The 20,768-nt window shown below is 38.8% G+C and overlaps 1 protein-coding gene across 5 annotated transcripts in view; it reads right to left on the reverse strand.

Moving 5' to 3' along the window:
* Positions 1 to 20,768, reverse strand: part of RALGAPA2 (Ral GTPase activating protein catalytic subunit alpha 2) — a 120,184-nt gene that overhangs the window by 68,198 nt on the left and 31,218 nt on the right. For 4 of the 5 annotated variants that reach the window (XM_042895277.1, XM_042895276.1, XM_042895281.1 and 1 more), the window contains exons 10-24: positions 20,384 to 20,614; positions 18,362 to 18,535; positions 17,453 to 17,590; positions 16,556 to 16,704; positions 16,019 to 16,130; positions 15,078 to 15,315; positions 14,376 to 14,540; positions 11,807 to 11,947; positions 9,712 to 9,849; positions 9,127 to 9,224; positions 8,095 to 8,185; positions 7,777 to 7,953; positions 4,614 to 4,807; positions 4,010 to 4,108; positions 3,619 to 3,774 (exon numbers count right to left, since the gene is read on the reverse strand). In XM_042895277.1, coding sequence (XP_042751211.1) covers positions 3,619 to 3,774; positions 4,010 to 4,108; positions 4,614 to 4,807; positions 7,777 to 7,953; positions 8,095 to 8,185; positions 9,127 to 9,224; positions 9,712 to 9,849; positions 11,807 to 11,947; positions 14,376 to 14,540; positions 15,078 to 15,315; positions 16,019 to 16,130; positions 16,556 to 16,704; positions 17,453 to 17,590; positions 18,362 to 18,535; positions 20,384 to 20,614 — 2,301 coding nt within the window. The remainder of the gene's footprint in view (positions 1 to 3,618; positions 3,775 to 4,009; positions 4,109 to 4,613; positions 4,808 to 7,776; positions 7,954 to 8,094; positions 8,186 to 9,126; positions 9,225 to 9,711; positions 9,850 to 11,806; positions 11,948 to 14,375; positions 14,541 to 15,077; positions 15,316 to 16,018; positions 16,131 to 16,555; positions 16,705 to 17,452; positions 17,591 to 18,361; positions 18,536 to 20,383; positions 20,615 to 20,768) is intronic. The other variant, XM_042895280.1, reaches the window with a different exon arrangement.

Raw genomic sequence — 20,768 nt, forward strand, 5'->3', positions numbered from 1 at the left:
CCTACACCAGGAAATGGGAGCACTGTAATTGTGACCAGGATGGCTTTCCTGAAGCTGTGGACTGAGTGACACAGCAAAGCAATGGCTGCTGCTGGGAAAGACCTAGCGGCTCCTTTTGCCGCTGCTGCCTGACGGAGGAGGTGCCAGAAGAAATACCACACTTCAGTCTGCCTTGCACAGGTGTGATGCTATAAAGCCCCTGAAGGCGTTTCAAGGCTGACAGACCCCAGTGATTTAAAGGGTAAAAGGGCTGAATTTAATACAAACAGTCCTGAGGCCATTTCCTGCACCACATCTGAGCGATGCTTGATACATCATCTTCTCAGGATTTGCAGTCAAGCTCTGAATGCAAGCAGAATCACTGCCTTCACTATCTTGTGAACACAGCATGTAAAAAACAAAACATCAACTCACTTTCCTCTGTCAGGAAATGAAGGTGCAGAATTCCAGTCAACTTCATAAAAAAAGATGGTAAAATTTAAGACCACTGACTTAAGTGTACAGGAAGAGAATTAGCATCACACAGTCACTTGTCCCCTGATCCCAGGGCACATGGCACACTGGAAGCAGCTCCCAGTGCCAGGCTGTAAACTTGCTTCTCCCACCTGAAAAGGTGATGCAATTGCTACAGAGAATTGTTCACTTCTTCCTACAGAGGTGCTGTTGTGAGACACTTAGACATGGACAAATGAGATGCAGCTCAGTTACATCACTATCTCCTTTCTCACCAGCTGAGCTAATTGCTAAATCTTGAACTCAGAGTGCCATGGGATCTTTTTGTAAAACATTCTCTCCCACTGCTCTTTCAAATGCTCCACAAGACAAGTTTGTGCAGAAAGGTTGCACTTGCCATAAATTACAATGTATTAAGTACTGAGTGCATTCAAACATGTACTATTTTGCTTTCTACCAACACCAAAATCTAAACAAGAAAGTAGTAATTTTGTATATTTGTGTTGTTAAGGGAGGAGACAAAATAGAATTGAGGAATGTAGGATAAAAGGAATGAAAACAGTCCACAGACTTGAGCAGAAGGTTTGCATTCTCCCCAGTCTGGGAGGAAGCTTTTCTCAGCCAGGTAGCTGGATGTGTCTATTGAAATAAACACAGCTACATTTCTGTTCAACTAGTGTTTACTCAGCAAGTCCAATTAGTGCAAGTTATTTATCTTCACTGTTAATTGCACAACTGCACTTTCCTCATGTAATACAAGATTCGTCAACTTTATTTATTTTTTTTTTTACACATAAATATATTTTAAAATGAACGTTTTTGATGCTATCTAAAACACTGACAATCATATTCAGGTTACAAACATTTCTGACTATAACTTTACCAGGTTGTGTAGCAAAATAATTGTGTAGATGAGCACAAAAAAAAAAGCTCACCTACATCAAAAGAATGGGATTTCTTGGAGTTGCACGTTTCTGTTGCTTCTCCCAATCAATTGAAAGTTGCACTAGTCACATACACAGAACAAAAATTCCCCCATGAGAAAATCCCCTTCTCCTGCTAATGTTCCATGAAACTGAGAAGTTATGCTCATGCTCAGCAAATAAAACAATCTGACAAAGCAGATCGATCTTTCTTTCCACTACAAGATCTCCGATTTCCAGCAGCTTCACACAAACCAGATCAGATTTCCTTCACACCTGAGAATTTTCATCTCTTAACAGCAAGGTAAGAGGCTGGTGAAATGCTCTGCCTGGGTCACTGATCTACCTGTGGAAGGACTGTGTGTTCAGTCAGAAGGGTACCAGATGGGATGTGGCATAAACAACTCCCTGACCCACCAAAATAATTGAAAAGCACATCCATGACCCATCTTAATAAATACTAGATTTACTGTGCTTCCATCCAGTGCACTCTTGCATTAGTATTTATTGTACACCACTCTCAGCGTGCACAGTATCGAGCTAGTCTAAACACACAACAAGCAATGTGATGCTAATAAAACTGTAAATATGGAAACAGGTATAAAGAACATGCTTCACATCGATCCATTGTATGAGAATTCAAGCTACATGGTGAGTGCACAGCTCCCATCCACCAGCTTCCTAGCTAGGGAAAGCAAAACTGGAAGGACAGTTACAGGAGAAAACTCACAGTCAAGTGTGCCACCAAGAGGCAAAAGAAGCAGAGTGAGACGAGGTGGAGCACCAAGAGAATGCAAGACATCAGGAAATCTCTGGAATGATTTGTATGTGGAGTCTGCCTTCACCAGACAGTTTTCACTTCTTGATCTTAACTTCTAAACCACAAATTTGCACAAGGACTGAAATCTGACATTCAACAAAGCAACAGGCTTAAAATCAGTGGAATTGTTACTAACACCAAAACACAACAAAAACAGAATGAGAAAGCAGCTCATCTGGAACCAAAACCACCATTTAAAAATTGCACAATTTCTACTTAAGAAACCTTTCCAGGATTTTTCTCCATGATCACAAAAACAACAAGTAATACAAAGACAATCAACTGAAACCTGTAATAGGAGTCAAACGACCTAACCAGCTTCCTTTCTAAAAAGAGCACACTGTGAGACTGCGTAAAGAAAAATTCTAGTTATCCCAACTGGATGTCTTGGTTTTTGAAAGGGAGATGTTTTGGCACACATTGTTGTATTGGTGTTTTGCTTTCAGGAAGCACACACCTAAGAATATCGTGCCATTAATCCTTTTGCCTTTTCCCTGCAGAAGCATCTGGGAATAGCAGGTGGAAAGTTTGCAGAGAATACAACGCAGATGGTTTTACTTCTGCTTTTGCAAAACAGAGACACATGAAATTTCCAAGTGCAGGATTGCACAGGCCAGTGCAGAGAGGGATGGAGCTGGCCATGGTGAGGCACCCAGGTTCACAGTCCAAGCAGCAGAAAGCAGCTAAGTGCAGCTTCACAAGGTTAAAAACAACCCATCAGCAACTTACTGCTGGCTAAGTAATAGGACAGGCCTTCTCAGGGATTACTACAGTAACAAAGATTGGCAACAACTAGCACAACAAAATCTGTGCAAGTCTGTTCCCTCTGGATTGGTAAGGCACCAGAAATGACTCCTCAAAGCAGCAAACAATCAACACGGGCTCTACAGAAAGGTCTGTGTGCCCTCTGCTGGCATCTGCAGTACAGTTCTCACCACTGTATTCATCAGAGTTTTTGTTAAGGATGAAAACTTACAGCGGCAGCTATAAAAACACAGACATGTTTCTAGGTAGCCTCTCTTTTGCTTAGTGTACTTCTTACAGTATTTATGAGCATTTAGCTACTTCTAAGGTCCAATAATCCTCTTACATTCTGAAAGATTAAGCCTTTTCATCATCTCCCACTGAATGCATTATTGATTAGGCCAAACCATGGCAGACAGACCAAAAATGACATTAATCTACAGACACAGAAGTGTTTCCACAGCAGCTCTTTGCTAGTATGACAAGATAAAGCTGGAGAGTAAGGAGAAAGTTCAGACTACGTAATGTACAGTGTGGAATGCTACACAATAATAAGTTCACACAATAATTTGTTGCAGAGCATTGCTTCCTTTCTGCTTTTTCAAATATGAAAATACAGACAATTCCATCAGCAGACAGCAACTTACAGAGGTTTTTTTCCTCAAGTAAAGCTTTTACCTGGTCTTCACTTGTTAAACCAAGGTGCATCACAAAATAAAAATGAAGCAGGAAATCTGAATTCGGCAGAACATCTTGACGCCTCGTCATCATAGCACAGATCAGCCTGTATGCCTGAAGTTTGCCTTCCTTATATTCATTTGGCAGCGTGGTTGCCTGAAAAAAGACCTGTATTAACACTTTTTTTTTCTACTAGTCCACTAATGCAAAACTGTCTTTTCAGCAGGTTTTCCATAAACGAATCTACTGTATTTATTAAAACAGGTATGAGTTCAAATACACTTGTCTCAGCCTGCAGTGATTGCAAAACTTAACAGTGGAATGGAGCATATACACATTTATTGTCAACAGAGAAAAAACACTAATGTGAAAAAGTTGAGAAATAACTTACCTTGAACAACCATGATGCAAATATTCTGAGAGGAGGAATTAAGACAGGAGGAGAGGGAGTAGACTGATTGTCCACGCTTATAGCAAGGTTATCCCTTATCTGGTGTTTTTAAAAGAAGAGAGTTATTTAAGACAAAAATAGTTCACTTTATTAATGTGATTTCATATTATTCTCTGTTTTTTGTGGATTTTTTTTTACTTTAAGGCACTACATCCTGCACTACACAGAGAGCTCTTACTCAAGCCAACACTACCAGGAAAAGGTGTTCTACAGTGCTACGAAGGCTAAGCTAAGCATTTTAGGTTGTACCATTAGCTTTTGCACTAAGAACAGTGCTTGCAGTATTCTATCCCACACCTCTGTTTTATGTTTTATGCTACTGTTTTATGAAGCCATCTAAATTAATTAAATTATTCTTATTAAATGGGAATATTTTCAACAGGGGATAGTTCCAGGAAATCAAACAAAAATTTGACAAACTTTAAGGCAGAATCCTCCAAATATGATGCTTACATTGCAGATGCCAATCCTAGATCAAATCTAAGCATAATTTTAAAAAAAAAACTTAATCATTATCATTAGATGAAAATATTATATACAATACCTTTGCAAGTTTATACCACAGCTCATAGAGATACCCAAAAACTTTTGCATGAATTTTAGGCGACTGTATATTGTTCACATCTCCAAGAATTCCCAAGATCCTCCTCCATAGCACAGAAGCAGAATCAGGATGCCAACCGATGAGGCTTCCACCAGCAATTATACTGCAGTCATCAGCAAGGAACTCACTGCTGTCTGTAAATTTTAAAAGGTTCTCTTTCACTCCTGATGAAGTTTCAGTTGTGATGCACATCATTTCTAAAGAAACTCTTAAGGAAGTTTCAAGGCAAAAGAGCCAAAAGCTTGCAATTTTATTGTGAAGTCTGGAAAGTTTACTAAGCAAAAAAAAGACAGGAGCTATGTAATTATTGACAAAAGACACTTCCTTGGTCTTCCTGGTCTAGCACACACACAAACCAGAGAAGAAAAAAAATCCACAACAAATAAAATAGTGAAGGCATAGTCCCAGACCCACAAGTCCTAAGTACAGGGGACAAGACAGTACAGCCCCTGTCTTGCTGATGATGGACCTGCATGAGATGTGGCCTCCAAGTACACATATTAGGGAAGAACATAGTGACCTCCTTCCCAGACTAAACCAATAAGGCTGTTAAGACCAATTTCCTTTATACAAATGTTCCATCTAAAAAGCACTCTCTTCACCAAATCATCTCCTCCTTCTGCTCAAGGGAACACACGGGTCAAAGAAAAAAATGGCAAGAAAACACAGGCTAATAGAGATGGCACAACTGTGTGTCAGTTTGGTATGACAGACTGCCCCCACTCAAGGCTTTGGAGCAGGGAAGCAAATGCAGTTAAACGTGCTTTGTGCATGTCTGAAACTCATGTACTCCAAAAGATGTACTCAATCCATAACTGGCTTTTACAGGCAATATTTCCATTGTGAAGAGTCTTGCCTCTTTTTTTCTTTAATTTTTTTATTTTTAAGATCACATACTATAAAATGACCTGAAAATACGACTGAACAATGGAGCTAAATATGATGCACTCTGAGAGATGAAGAATATGCTCTGCCACTATCATTTACACAGAAGCAATTCCTGAGGTAGCTGGATACAAACTGAGAAGGAATTCCCGTTTCCTGCTGGTGACAGGTGGATGGTTGGACTGGATGATCTTGTGGGTCTTTTCCAACCTTGGTGATTCTGTGACTCTGTGATTCTGAAGCTGGGCATGATAATGGAATTAATATCCCTAAACAGTAAACGAAATATTCCACACTGAAGCACAAATGTTAATGACAAAAGCTGTTCAATTATCTTCAGAGCAGAGAAAGCTATGCAGCAGCCTGTCTGCAGGAAGAATCAGAGCTATGGCCCCACAGGGCACCTTTGAGCACTCAGCATCCAGTGTGTTTTGTTTGTTTGTTTGTTTTTTAAACTTTTTTGTGATTTTATTTCCTTTTTGCTTCCTTTGTTTTGTTTCTGGCAGTGTTATGAATTCCTAAAGAGTTAAAACGTTATTTTTTAAGCGTATCAGAAAGATTCTCAACGGGGAAATTCATGTATCTACGCTGTTTGGGTGATGACAACACAGTATTTTTAGCCTTGCACCATTCAGGGCTCTAAAGAAAAACAAAGCTTTATTTTAGAAAGCCTCCAAATCCTAAGATCAAACACATCTTTGTTTTGTGCTAGAAGAAAATTAAGCTGAAACACCCAAATTAATGCAAATAACTATATGACACATCAAAGCCCTAGAGGCTTGGCTCGTCACATTTTCACTACTACAGCTGACGTTGTTCACAAGTGCCTCCACCAGCCATGGGCTCCCAGACACCCTCTGCAGTTCTCCATGTAACAACCACGCAACAAACAGAAGCAGCTCTGACAGATATGACACTGGGAACAGGGCAAGGATGTTCTCTTAGCGCGCAGATGGGTAGGGCTGTATTCACCACAGTGATTACTGAGGTTTTGTAACATGACAAACAGAGGAAAGCTGTGAGCTGCACGCTGGCCTGTATGCCGATCACACAGCACTGAGTGGGCATGTGGACAAACAACTTTGGCAAGAACCAGTAAATGCATTAGGAGCATGCCAACTCCATTGGGCAACCATATGAGGCCTGCTTTGAAAGTAATGCCTCTTATTTTATTATGCTGACACAGGACATCAGAGGTGGATGCTGGTTGTCTTTTCCATGGAAATGCACAGGAGGCATTACTTCTGGAGTGACCTGCACACATTTGTTACTCCACTTCTCTTTCTAATCTCTGAAGTTATTTTATATAACTCATTCTGTTTGTACACACAAAGGAGCAATTTCTTATATCACAGGCAAAGAAAGTGCTGAGTTTATCACGAATAATAATCCTTGCTGGGTACTGCTCTGCACACTGCCTTGTGTACAACAGCCATCTGAAGGATGGAACTGGGTGTGCTGGTTCTTTAAATCAGCAGTAATTCAAAGAAAGAGTGATCACAGAAATGAAACTATAAAGCCCATCAGTAAGAAGGCTGCAAATAGTTTCATATGTTGCAGTATCAAGTTATTGATATAACATCCCTAACTTGCTTATTACATATCAATGGGAAGATATCTTGAAGAGAATCAAAATGTTTCAGTAGAATTAAAATGAAAAAGGAAAGGACTTTTACTTGCAAATAAACTCTTCTGAGAACAACACTTTATGACTTCCTACTGGCATACAGGCAATGCTGAAGTACAAATAAGGAGGGTAACAGTTTAAGAGATTGTGAATTAATCAGTTAGACAGTTTCTATCTGTCGAAATAAACAAGGAACCTACTGCGCATTCTCAGAATATCCTGCTATAAAAAAAAAATCTAGAAAACAGAATTTAACAGAAATTAAATTCAATCCTTTCACTTGAATGCTAGTGCAAGCTAAGAGAGCACAAGTGATCAACTATCACATAGCTGATTACTTTGACACAGCAAGAAACTCATTTTTAAGTATGTGATCACTTCCTGGATTGCAGTTTATTCGCATTTATGTCAGGTTCATTCTCATTATCTTAATTCTTTAAGCTCGGTCCATTTAAATCTCGTTTTTGACAGAACATTCTGAACAAAACTTGGCAACATACCTAAAAATGTGTTGTTTTTTTTTTTTTAAGCACGCAAACTGAACTCCTTTTTGAAATAAAAATCTAAAATATAATTTCTGGACTATAATACCTGTTAAATTTGCATTATCTGAAGGGCTAAGCTGAAGCCAGCGAGGTGCATCAGGATCCACACAGACATCCGTTGATGCATTAACTTCCTGATCTTCTTCAGAGGCTTGCCAGGGGATAAGAGCAATCTCTACCTCATTATTATACCCAATGGATGTGTCACTGCTCACACTTTCACCTAAAGCAAGCAGAGGATGAATAAAGATCATGGAGCCTATTTTTAAAGATGGCATTAGCATAACATGACCCAACAAGACAAGATCACACTGGTTTCAGCTGCTACCCTTCAAAAAAAATTACCATGTTTCTTGGAACTCACTTTTTTCTCTCTCCCTATGGTTTCCATGTGTTTGCTGTAAGTCAGCTTTCAAATCCAATTCAGCTGTACTACTGCTCCTTCGTACTGCTACCTACAGAGGAAAAAAAAAAGCATCAATCTCAGTTCATTAACTATATCTTTGAGAACATGTTATTCTTGCAGTTTTGAAACACACAAATGCACACAGGGAAAGTTACTGTAAATTAACTGCAACTCAGTCAAGATATTTAAATGAACGTATGAACTGGAACAGGGAGCCAGGTTAATTTTGAATTCCCCACAACTACAAAGCCTGCATCTCTCTCCCCCCCACCTTCACCACACCTTGTTATTCTTGAAGTGATTAATGAGAGCACTTCCCAGAAAGAGCCTTGTCTGTAGAACAAAGCGTAACAGTACTGCAAGAGCAGACACGTGGCAGAACCACCAACCAGAGATGAGATTCCTCTTGCAGTCCTCCATGCAGCATTGCATTATACTTCCATAAAGATGAACTCATGTATTATTTCTATTGCTTTTTTCCAAAACTGCATTAAAAATTTACAAAGCTTGCCTGTCCAAATGTTAACTTAGGCAAACAATCCACAATAAATAGCTGGTGCTACAAATTTTGCTGAAGGAAAATATTTTCCCCAGCACTTCAAACCATCAAACATTTACTCCAGTAACGTAGCTCTAAAAAAAACATTAATTATTTAAAAAGAAAAAAAAGTGAATGGGCTTGTTTATTATTAATATAGAAAAGCACAGAAGTCTTTTATGAGAATAGCACACAGCAAATCATGTCAAGGTGCACTGGCAACTACAGTATCAGAAGTTACAGGTTGATCATAGCAAACAGAACAAGGGACAACGAAAGCTTAATTCCTGATTCCACACTAGAAAGTGCCTAACAAATATTCATTCTTTCAGTTGATAGTTTTCAAATAGGAAAAGCCATCCGGTTCACAATGGAATATTTTATTTATTAATGGAGCATTTATTTTACATAAAACAAGATCTCGTCAGTAATCACTATCTATTTTGCCTTACGTGCTCAGCTTCGTGTTCCTTCTTCACACACTCCTTATTTTCCTGGATTGATTTGGAGTCTAAAGTGGTCAAATTATGAGAACTCCCAGCCTTTTTGCCTACAAATTTTAGAAGGGAAACAGAATTAAAATGTGGGGGAAAAAATGACATAGCAAATTACAAGAAAATATCAGCTACATTTACATCTACATTTCTTATATTTACAGCAGAGCAAGGTAACAAATTGTAAAATTTTCACAGATTAGTTATTAAGATAGAACACATGATGCCCTGACAAACCTTTCATAAGCATAACATAGGTGCACAAGCAAAACAGAAGTAGAACTGTTCCTCTGAAAACATGAAATATAAGCACATGCTTGATAAATTTAAACAGTGACACTGCAAATGCACACATTTAATAAAGCTCTGGTTTATTAAAAGTTGTGTTCTCCATTTTTGGTTCAGATTTAGTAGGAAAATGGGATAAAAAACATTTTACAACTGTGGCTGAAAACCAAAGAAGGTAACAGTGGCATCAGTGAGGCTCAGGAAGTCCTGGCACTTCTTCATGTGTGTAGTGTTACTACGTTTCATCAAAATTACCTTGAAAAAAATCAGATGGAAATTGGTCTGCAATATCTGAAGTGCTGCTACTTCGAGTGAGCTGCTGCTCTTGGTCTACAAAGAGGCCTGTAGCTTCTGCTCCTGCCGAAGCTTCCGACTGCTGAGATTCTTCTACCTCTGTTGATTTAATTAAAAAGTTGCATTTGTATGACCTCTGAATTAAACACACGTGCCAACTCCTTAGCTATGAATCCTAAGTGAAAAAGTGACCCACTCAAGTACTTCAAATTCCAAATTACAAAAACTAGAATTTAACCCCTTGTCAGAGAAGTCAAAAGTATCCTCAGAAAAGCAAAGTTTAGAGAGAGATGTATTAATGGTTTAAATCATGAAAGACCTAGAAAAAGATGGAGAAATTACTTTGGGTTTCAATGTGGCACCCTTACTTGGGATCAGGAGAGCTCTCCTTTGGTATCGACACTTTCAGTCACAGCACTGGTTAAAGCCACCCACTCTAACTGATATCCTTTCTGTTGGAAAGCAGTCAGAAAGTTGGCCCACAAGTCCCCCATCAAACTGACCCAGGAGAACCACCACCAGACTGCTCACGGTAGTCAATCTACACATCCAATGCTATTAGAAGAAATGGTTCAGTACCAACGTGGTGACTTGGAGAAGCACTGGATTTCTGTTCTTTGAATAAGGATCGTGGGCTGAATTATCGAATTCTCACATTTCTTTCTGCATATTATTTCACAATAAAGGAACTAAAATGACCTGCCCACCAGCTTTCTACATTCTGCTCCTCTCCTTTCCTTTGCTCTGCTTCCTACCTCCTTGCTGGTCTGTATGCACTGACTTTGAGGCTATGCTTATGCAGAAAGGAGCAAGAAGCAAAGCCCCTCAGGGTACAAGATTGCACCTACCTGCACTGATTGCAGCAGCAGCTTGCAGGAGGACAGCATGCTTCCTTTGTTCAATCTACACTAACTGAGCTTAGATACTACTCATATTACAATATACATCATTTCCATTTCAGTAAACTGCCTCACAAACCCATGCTTGCAAAACCCAAATGTTCTGGTGTTCATTGACCCCAAAGTACCACTGCCAGCATCAAAGCTGTACTGAAAGCAACAAATACACGAAAGCCCTTCTTTCAGGTCAATGCCCATATCAACCAGCTTGAACAATTTCAACATTATGACCAAAAACAACAACATGGGATGAAAAACACTCAAGATATTTCATGGAATAGGAATCCCCAGAGCCATAATTTGCACCACGTGCAAACTTCTCTAGTGTTGGTTTCTGCATTCCTAACTCTTTGTACATCAGGTATTTGTTGCTTGGGAACTTTCAGTAAATCAAGTACTTGGAAATGAAAACATGGAGAAAATCACTGATTCAGTAATTCTAGGAATTTTTACTCTTATTATTAGGAAATATAAACCCAATAAAGTTGTAATTCATGTTAATATTTAAATGAACAAAACCAGCATTGCTTGCAGTACTTTTGAGAGAAATCAAATACCACATGAAAGCTAAGAGGCACAGACAAACCTTTCATATTTGCTTCTAGAATCAATAATTACAGAAAAAAAAATCTTTAAGAGAAAAAGATCCACATTTGTAAGCACTGATTTGTAACTGAGTGTGACATGGAGGGAATGAGTTTTTTCTTCTAAAATCAAGTACCAGCAGCTCAACCTGCTGCACTTCTTTTTTGGCACACCTTGCTTGTGATATCTCATACATTCGTGCACACAACTAGCTTCTATTGCAGCTCCTTGAGAAGACCTTCCTGTCCTCTTTTCCTCTGAAGAGGTTACTTACATTGATAATGACTACAGTTCCAGTGACAGAACAACAAAAACCATTCAAAGTGACCACATTTTCTTTAACCCCTTCCTGCTTTGAAAAAGCACAAGGTACATTTCCACTGAATCTGCTCAACTCCTGCTAGCAACCACCATTACTTAACACTGTGTTTGGAACAGATCCAGGAAAGAGAAGTGCAAAACATCTCATTCCACGCTCCTTAGGAATAATTAACTGGACAGAAAGAGAACAGACAGAAAAGCTTAAAAATATAAAGAACATTTATATAAAAGATGACTTTAAAGTACAGTACCTGACAGTCTGTGAGAGCAAGAAGTGTAAGAGATACCAGGTAAGAGAGAGCTCACAGTGTGAAGCAGAAGAGGTACACTTTTAGTAGCTGGCAAAGCCTCATAAAGATGAACACAGTTGCTGATAGACTGGCTTCGCTTAGCTTCCAGGAAAAAATAAAGCAACAATTATGTCAGAAAACAGCAAAATATTTGGATTTGGGATGTCATGATACAACGAAAAACAAAGCTTTTGAAAGAATCTTACAATGTCAAGCTCTGCAATATCTCCTGCTACCCCTGAGTTAATAACATACAATGCATCTCAGCCACTGAAAATACAATGTGGAATCTTTCATTTTGTCAGCCTGTGATTAGTATACATGAGCTTATTTGACTCATCCTTCTTCCTTCTCATTGCAGTACCATTAGCAGTACATTACATGCAGCTCGAAACAAAGAATGGAAAACTTATTCAGCTAACTTTCTGCTAGCAATGCTCCCTCCTGCCCCAAAAACTAGCTACGTCTTCCATTCACTCATCTTGCCTGAAAACAAAGCATTCTGATCTGAGAAGTGGGACAGTGTGCCTCTTAAAAATCAATCTACAGCTACCACTGTTAGGTTGTTGTTTTTTTAAACTAGGGATCCTTGCTCCAGCCTTAATGAAGCGCTGAGTGCACTTGTCTGACAATACTGCTGACCCTGCTTTGAGCAGGAGCTTCATGACCTGAAGCAGCTTACATCCTGAATTATTCTGTAGACACTGCTTTTGGCATACTTGCTTTCTCCACTTACGAACAGGACAATGAAACACGCAAGTTATGAGATGGGGTTTGGATTCTTCAGTCAATAGTGAAGCTAGAAGCACTCAAAACACTGCTGGAACTCTGAACTTTTGCAAAAGGAGAAAATAATCTCAAAGATAGTGAAGTGTTAAACGTTGTGTCCAGTATTACTTTGCTGGCAGCTTCTCTCATCATCTGTAAGAGAGATGAGCAGTGCCCCCTTTGTAACCTGTACGTTAAATATTCTCTCAGGCCACAAGAAAAGCACCTTCCAAGGTAGCTAATGCTTTAGAGGATTTCTATCATCATTAAGACAAGTTATTAAAATATATTAATGATTATCATGCAGTTGTCATAAGCTTGAAGTCTCCTTTGGAAAAATGCATCAATTTCTCACCAACTGTACTAGAAATGCATCTGGCATTTGCTGTGCTGTTTCCCTTTTTGCTCACAGCAATGCCAATGCTGATACTTAGAGAAGAAAAAAGGAAAAAGGAAAAAATCCTCAAGCAGGATGGTGGGCTGCTGCATTAATACCCTGCTGTTAACTGTTTAAGTCCCAGTGCAAGCAGAAGATGAAAATAAAGTCTTACTTGGAAGCAAGAGGCGATCTTGTGTTTATGTTGACATCGGTGTGTGGGGTTTTTTCCTGTTGTTTTTCAGTGAGGGAGGGGAAAAAAAAAAAGCAGCCCCAGGGCAGGAGATGCTTTCCTCAAACCTCCATTCTGCTACATAAAGTCCTTCCCTGACTATTTCTCTAATTCCTTCAAGGACTGCTACTTTTGTTTCTGAAGGATAACGTCTGGAATTTTAGTAGCTGAGTTTTGTTCTCCTAGAAAGTCTTACTCTTAGGAAACAGACAGACATCAGACTATTTGGAATCATTATTTGCTATATCTGCATGTGCAAATATAAGAGGTTTTTTTATCTGCTGATTTGGGAGTCACTGATCACCAGAAATCCTACGGAAGCCAGAATAATTCCAGTTTTATGTGATCGTAAGACACAAAATGAAACCAGAGTATTATTACACATGAAGTTCATCCCCTATAGTCTGACAACCAACCTGCTGCCCACCAAATAAACTTCCCTGTAACCAGAAAAGACGTACTGGCTCACCTTTGTATTTTGCTGGTAAGAAACACAACTAATCTATTATGAAAGAGGAAAGACTCTGCTTAGAAAAACACTTTCTATTAAAAAAACAGAGAAGACTTTCTGTGGAGAGTTTTAATCCATAGCCCACTGAGTTAGAATACAGAGTCTCAATACCATAAAATAGAGACCAAATTCAGGCCTCTGATATACTTGAAAAATTAGGTAACTCTTTCAACACCTGGAGTTCCAGACATTCCCCCATTATTCTTACACCCCATTCTCCCTTCTGTTTACCACTATACTTTTTCTGTCCAGAATTAAACACGAGAGGAAAAAAAAGGAAAATGAGATGCTACACATATATTGTTACATCATTAAGAAGGAAGTAAATAAATAATATAAGCAAGGTTGCTTATTAAATACAGGCTTCATCTTGTGATTACAATAAAAGGCAAGCAGCAAGAAAGTTTAAAAACTACGTATGACTGATATAGCATAATGCATTCAACAGCATGCATAAAGTATTTTCCACAATACTTTGATCTTTTATTCGTATTTATAGCCCTGCAGACATCCAGACTCAGGTATGCAACATCTATGTTGAATTTAGTTGCACTATTTTTGGAAGTAGTCAGAACTCAAAGGCAGATACAAAACTTGAGTGTTACTGGATGTTTGGGAATCAGGTATCTAGTAGAGATCTAACCTGTTGCTCTCTGACGAACAATATTTCTTGCTTTCTCAACTCCAGGAGCTCCAGAGGTGGTGGCACTTCTAAATCTCATGGGCTCCACAACTTCAGGGTGACTCTTCCAGCTTAATGAAAAAGATCTTCCCACCACAGCTGTCTTTTGAGGCTCTAAAACACCACCTAAGAACAAACAAGATTATTCTAGCATTTAGTATTCAGCTTTGTCATTTATTCTTCTAGGGTTTGAATGAACTTAGAGGCACTCCAATATGGAAAAAAAATATTCATCTTCAAATCAGTGTCGCTGATGTAGTAATTGCTTTATAATCACAGCAAAAATTCAACTATGTGTATCAATTGCAAAGCAGCATATGAATGCAGCTGAAATACTGTAATTCATGAAGTTTAATAAAATTACATGGAAAAGAATTTTGACACTGATGACTATGCCAGAATACAGCACAAGAAATCACGATTCATTCCTGCTGCACAGAAAAAAATCATTTTGAGCACATACTAAAATCTGCCAACCAGCTACCATCTATTGACCCCAATTACCCTTCCTAGCACAGTGAACATAAAAATCCAAAGCCCTTCATATTTGATTAATCAGGTTCTTACACAAGATTAAGAGGTATTTAATGTTAGATCTTTTAAAGTTTAAACTTGAATATTTAACTTGTTTGACACAAAAAGCACTGAAGCATGGGGACTAACCCTTTCCTCTCTGCTTTTTTTCTTTCTGTTCACTGAGCTTATCCAAGGGTAAGTTAGTCATTTCCACCCCATACACAGTTCTTGCTAGCACTGCCGTCAGAGAGTCCATGATGTTGGCCCACTCATTTATGAGCTCCTCCCAGTCAGTCAGGGAAGACAGAACGCTAAGCAGCTCATCCCACAGCTCCCGAGAAATGTAGACGCTCAGGTTTGCTCTGATCCAAGCCACAATGAGGGTCTAGGAGGAAATAAACAAGTGACAGGTCACACATCTTGGCTGAATTTAACACAACGCCATCTTGCATATTAGTGCTGGTATCAGTGACACGCAGATACACAGATACTATTCATCAAAAAACATTCCCAGAAATTGGTGGGTAGATATTGAGTACAAGTTACTGACCAAGGAAATTTAAAAATTATGAAACAGATGCTTCAGATGGCCTCTATTTTGCCTGGTAAGCTAATTTGTTGTTCATACAGCAATAATAAAAGAATAGAATACAGAACTGACCATCGCAACATCCTTCAAATGATTACAGAGCTTGAATTATACCTACAACATTCAGATCTGAACATATCATATACAAATGGATGCAGACAGATTTTCATTTTCTTAAGTCTGACTTAGTTTTGACTTGCCAGATGAACTTACTTCTGCAAGAAGTTGCATTCAGCTCACAGTGTAGAGCTACTCACTGAAGATATCCCACAGTTAGACTACCTGCCTGTGCTAGCACAGTTTGCAACGCAGCCCTGAAGAACAGATCAAATCAACTCTTCTGACACCTGGAATCCTTCTTAATAAAACAATCAGTTGTATTACTGCAAAGGAGAACTTCTTCATGCTTTACAAATACGTTGCATAGTACTGTGCAATAGTACTTAAGCAGAACTATGAGCATGGAAAAACTGGTGCCAAGCACACAGAAAATACTCACTCGGAAGAGTAATCCTGACATGCTCTGAGCAAATGTATCCTTTATTTGGTTCTCTTTTGGCTTCTGCATCACTGCTTCTGTTATTCTGAGGAGTATCTGTAACATCTGCTCCCTGGTCCCAAAATAAAATTGTATTTTTTGTTCACAGTTTCTATTAATCATTCTTGTTAATTTTCACGCAACAAAAAGCCTGTCAATTCTCAGTAATCTTTACACATTGAGAATGTGATCACACAAAGATTTCAACAGAACTTTTGCAAAGTAACACCAGTTGACAGAGGGCTGTAAAAATTTGTGAGAAGAAAAATTCAGGGATGGAAGTAATGAGCAGAACTTTGAAATCAAAAAGCACTTTGATGAAGACACAGCAGAACCTACAACCTCATAAATCAACTGAGATGCAAGTTGTAAGTGCAGCATATGTAACAAGGACCATCACTGAGAAGTTCTCCCTCTCACCCTCTCCTTCTTAACAATTCTCCCATAACAGCTAAATATTAATATCCTTCTCTTAGCTACAGAAGATATTAAACTTACCACGTCTTTTTATTCATTGATAGTTCCATTATCATGCGCCTGAAAATACTGAGAACTGCCTTGCAAGCATCAACTTGCTCCTTCAGAAGCACAGGGACTTCAATGCATGGTTCCAGTAAAAACACATTTGCAGAGTTTGTCAAGAACACCTTCAAGACACAGGTATCCACAGTCAGTTTACACAGTGCCAGACAAAAAAAAGTCAAGACTTAGAATAATAGAATACTTGTCCTCTCTTAGTTAAATCACTTATTTTCCTTACAGCAAGCTTCACATTTCATCTACCACTTTACTGTTCTAAATCATTCTAAATCAGAGTCAGACGGCATTCCATAACAAGGGCATATACCACAAAGTTCATTGTCTTGCAGGTACCTCTTCTGTTTGGTCAGGTAGGAGTGCCACTCCTCCAGCTACTCACTTCCCAACACGATATGCTTAAGTAAACACCACCACTTCCAATTAATGAGGAACAATAAAAGCATATGTACAGTTCTCATTCACAGTACCAACTGAGGGAAAAAAATATGTACCTCATACCTTATAGCAGTTATCCAGGTCTCAGACATGAGCACATGGCTTAACATACATTTTTATAGTTATACATGAAGTTCAAATCATAGCTGATGAAAACCATCAGCTCCTTGTAGTTTCTTTCCTTAATTTCAGAGTTTTAATTTCAGAAAGGTCTTTATCTAAGTTCTTAAACCAAAATAGGAAATTATAATTTATATAAGCCAGAAGAGAATTGTTTTCAGTAATGCTAGCCTAGAACCCTCCCAAAATGTTCTAATCTGGAAATCAACATAGAATTTAACACGACTATATGATGGTACTATAATGTGTAGTATAAGTTACATGACTCTTACAGCCTTGTAACCTTTCAGTACAGCACACCTGTAATGCAGCTTGAGCACCAGCTTTAACATTTTTGTCCTCATCTTCCAATACACATCCTCTGTTAACAGCACTGGTAAAGGAGTACGTTCTTCCCCAGCTGGATGAGCGCTTATGTCCTGAATGGTCAGAGGAAAGCTTTCAAAAACACCACTCAGTTAGTGATCAGGGAGAAAGGAAGATGTCCATATTTACTCAAAATCAATGAAAATGGCAAAAGCAAGAAGAGGGAACTACTGTGTCCATTTAGCAAGGAAGTCATGTCTACCACTGACATCTCAGAGCAAACGTGGTTCGTGGAATTTAAAGGTTCATAAAACTCAAAAGAACTACAGTATTTTGAAATGTTTTATCTCACATTTTGTAGTCACTGACTGTAGTACATTTGAATTCATGCCTGGAATAACTACAGATTCTGATTTTACACCTCAACCATCTGTCTCGGTGTAACAGAATTTCTATTTAAGTAGCTTTGAATGCGAACGTCTCAGTCAATATTCACTACAGTGAACATGAAAAAAAAATGTGATGTCACAGAATTTTTACTCGCAATTTAAGTTCCTAGAGTTACAGATCCAAATTTGGACAGAGTATATGCAAATTAGTAGACATTTTCAAGTTCTTAATTAAGCAATTACCACCACTTCCATTAAGTTCTTGCTACCATATCTCTATAGACAAGGAATAATGAAGAAAGCTGCATTCTTCAAAGAGCTGCAATCTTTCTTTGCACTCAGTAAGGCCTACCAAACACTCAGTAATCATTTATATTTCTGGCCCTTAGATATAGCACTTTTTAATCCTGATTTCCCGTATAATTTAAATTTTTCCTCATTTTCAAAGCAGGTTTAAGAGATAAATAACATACTGCAGGGAGACAGAATAATGTAAGTAATACTGATAGCATACATGTTTACCATCCGTTTGTGCTGATGAATCCTCTAAGCTGGTAACAGCATCCTCACTGTTTTCCTTTTTGTCTGGCTCCTCCATGAACACAGGTTTCTCCTGCAGTATCCACTTCCGATACACCTTAACCACTTTCCGTGTTGCAGATATATCAGAGGAAGGCAACAAAAATGCCTAAATTTAAAGTTAACTGATTTTACTGGATATATGGGGCACAGAAATCCACGCATATACAAACGTACACATGCATCATAACCACCCATAAAGAGCACAGATCAAAAATAAAGTAAGGAAACATATGTTTTACATTGTACAAAGAGTTATAGCTAAACAACAGTGTATCCATGTATCTTCACCTGTGTGGGATCTCTCAATTCCGTAATTAGAAATATCTGGGTTCTACCCTACACTCGTAGAAGTTGATCTCAAATTACATCACTAGTATAGGATATGAAATGCCATTTTAGCAAGTGTGACTAAAGGTAAGACATTAAACTGTAATGAGAATAGCAGTGACTGGCATTCAATCCCTTCTGACAACATGTTCAAAAATCAACATGATGGATTTACTTCCAACGTGCCACCCCTTGGCAGTACTCCTAACGTTCTGGAAAGATGTCCACTGTGAGAGCTTTCAAAGGCAAAACTGCCTGTTTCCCCACATTTCTGCAGATCTTGAGCATCTAAAAAAATACAGTGATGTGTGTTAGACTCTTGCAGTATTATAAATCCTGGGAAACTGCACACTCACTAAAAGGTGATGTCTACCATATTCTGCACGGCCAAGTACTACCCCTTGCAGTGGTATAAGGTTAGTTTGACCACAGAACATTTTATAGACTTCCAAAAATGAAATCTTACTACAAACCTGTATCAACTGTTGAAAAATCTTTGGACAACAGTGAAATGGCACAGAAACCAAGGCAGAGAAATTTCATTTGGTGCCAAAATATCCACCTTGTTTTCCCAAGGAAGAATAAATTCCTGCTTTGATATCGAATGCATTATATTACAAATTCAGTGAGAAAGACTAAAATACATTCTTCAGATTAACAAAATTTGTTCTGTCTATAAGAAGACTACCCACTCTTCACTAGTTAACAGCAACAGAAGCTGTAGAAATGCATTCATAGCACTTCTTCCTATAGTCAGTTTAGCTGCAAAAACATTACAGGGATATCTTGTTCAGACTGGGGGAAATCTATGCACCATATAGCATGTTTCCCTTTGTCCAGACAACAAGAAGCACAATATCCAACAGCTAAACGGAGTCTTCAACTCCTAGTCTGCAGAAATTGAAGGGTTAACAAAAGCTAGATTAAATATGCCACACAGCAAGCACGTTGTTCTCCGAGTTATGAGGAAACTGAAAAAGTCTGATGACAACTGCTAGACTATTAGTGAAGCAGTGGGATGAACGGCTACTACACAAAATGCTTTCAGGAAGGTTGAAAAGTAGGGTAGAAAGAAAAGAAAAATAAAAACACAGAGGAATTCAGAGTGACTAGTGAGACTCCTGTAGGGCAGAGATAAAAACAGGCAGGATGCAAGTGCCACAATCTGCTTCAATTACTGAACACTGATCATATTTAATAAAAGTGCTGTATTCTGTCACCTTCTGCTCCCCAGAAGCCCGCTGAACTTTACACGCACTCTGAACACACACCAGCAGAGGGCAGCACACCACAGTGGTTCTCAACACACAAAATCACTCCTTCCAGTCACGATGACATCTGCCTCACAAAAGCACTGGTACAAGGAGCTCCTTAACTATGCCACACAGGACACTTCTCAGTAAAGCACGCATGCTTACTCTGCTGCTAGAGGGTGTCTCCTATAAATTTATGTGACCTGGAACTGTTGTTTCAATCAATTTCTACCGTGACAACATAGAAGAGGACTGGGAATTCACAGTAATCCCACATGTACTTTTACCCCAAACACTTGAAAAGATATCAAAACAAAGACAAACACTAGTAGAAGCAATAAGCAATGACTTTTAACACACACGTGCACGTTTACCTGCCGAAACACCTCATTAACAAAGTTAACATATCCTCGGGTGGACAGGAGGATCCGCTGCACCATCTCATAGACGGTCCGATGCTGCTCCTCGATGCTGCAGAGGCTTGAATTACTGAGCCGCCGGTCAGACAGCGTGCTGCTATTGGAATGGCTTCTCTCTTGCTCGCTTGCATAAGACACGCTGGTTTCCAGTTCAGGGTTTTTATCTTGGTTTACAACACCAACAGTCTACACAGAAAAGATATAGCTAATTACATTACTGAAGTGCTGCATAGCAAAAATCTGTGATGCTTACTCAGAGCTCAAGACAGCAGCATTCATTTTCACAAAGCACACAGCCATCCCAGCAGTCAGAACGAGCAATTTTCAATCTATCTTTTGA

Source organism: Lagopus leucura, unplaced genomic scaffold (assembly GCF_019238085.1).
Source record: "Lagopus leucura isolate 7727_CA_CO unplaced genomic scaffold, USGS_WTPT01 Super-Scaffold_73, whole genome shotgun sequence".
NCBI classification, from domain to species: Eukaryota; Metazoa; Chordata; class Aves; order Galliformes; family Phasianidae; genus Lagopus; species Lagopus leucura.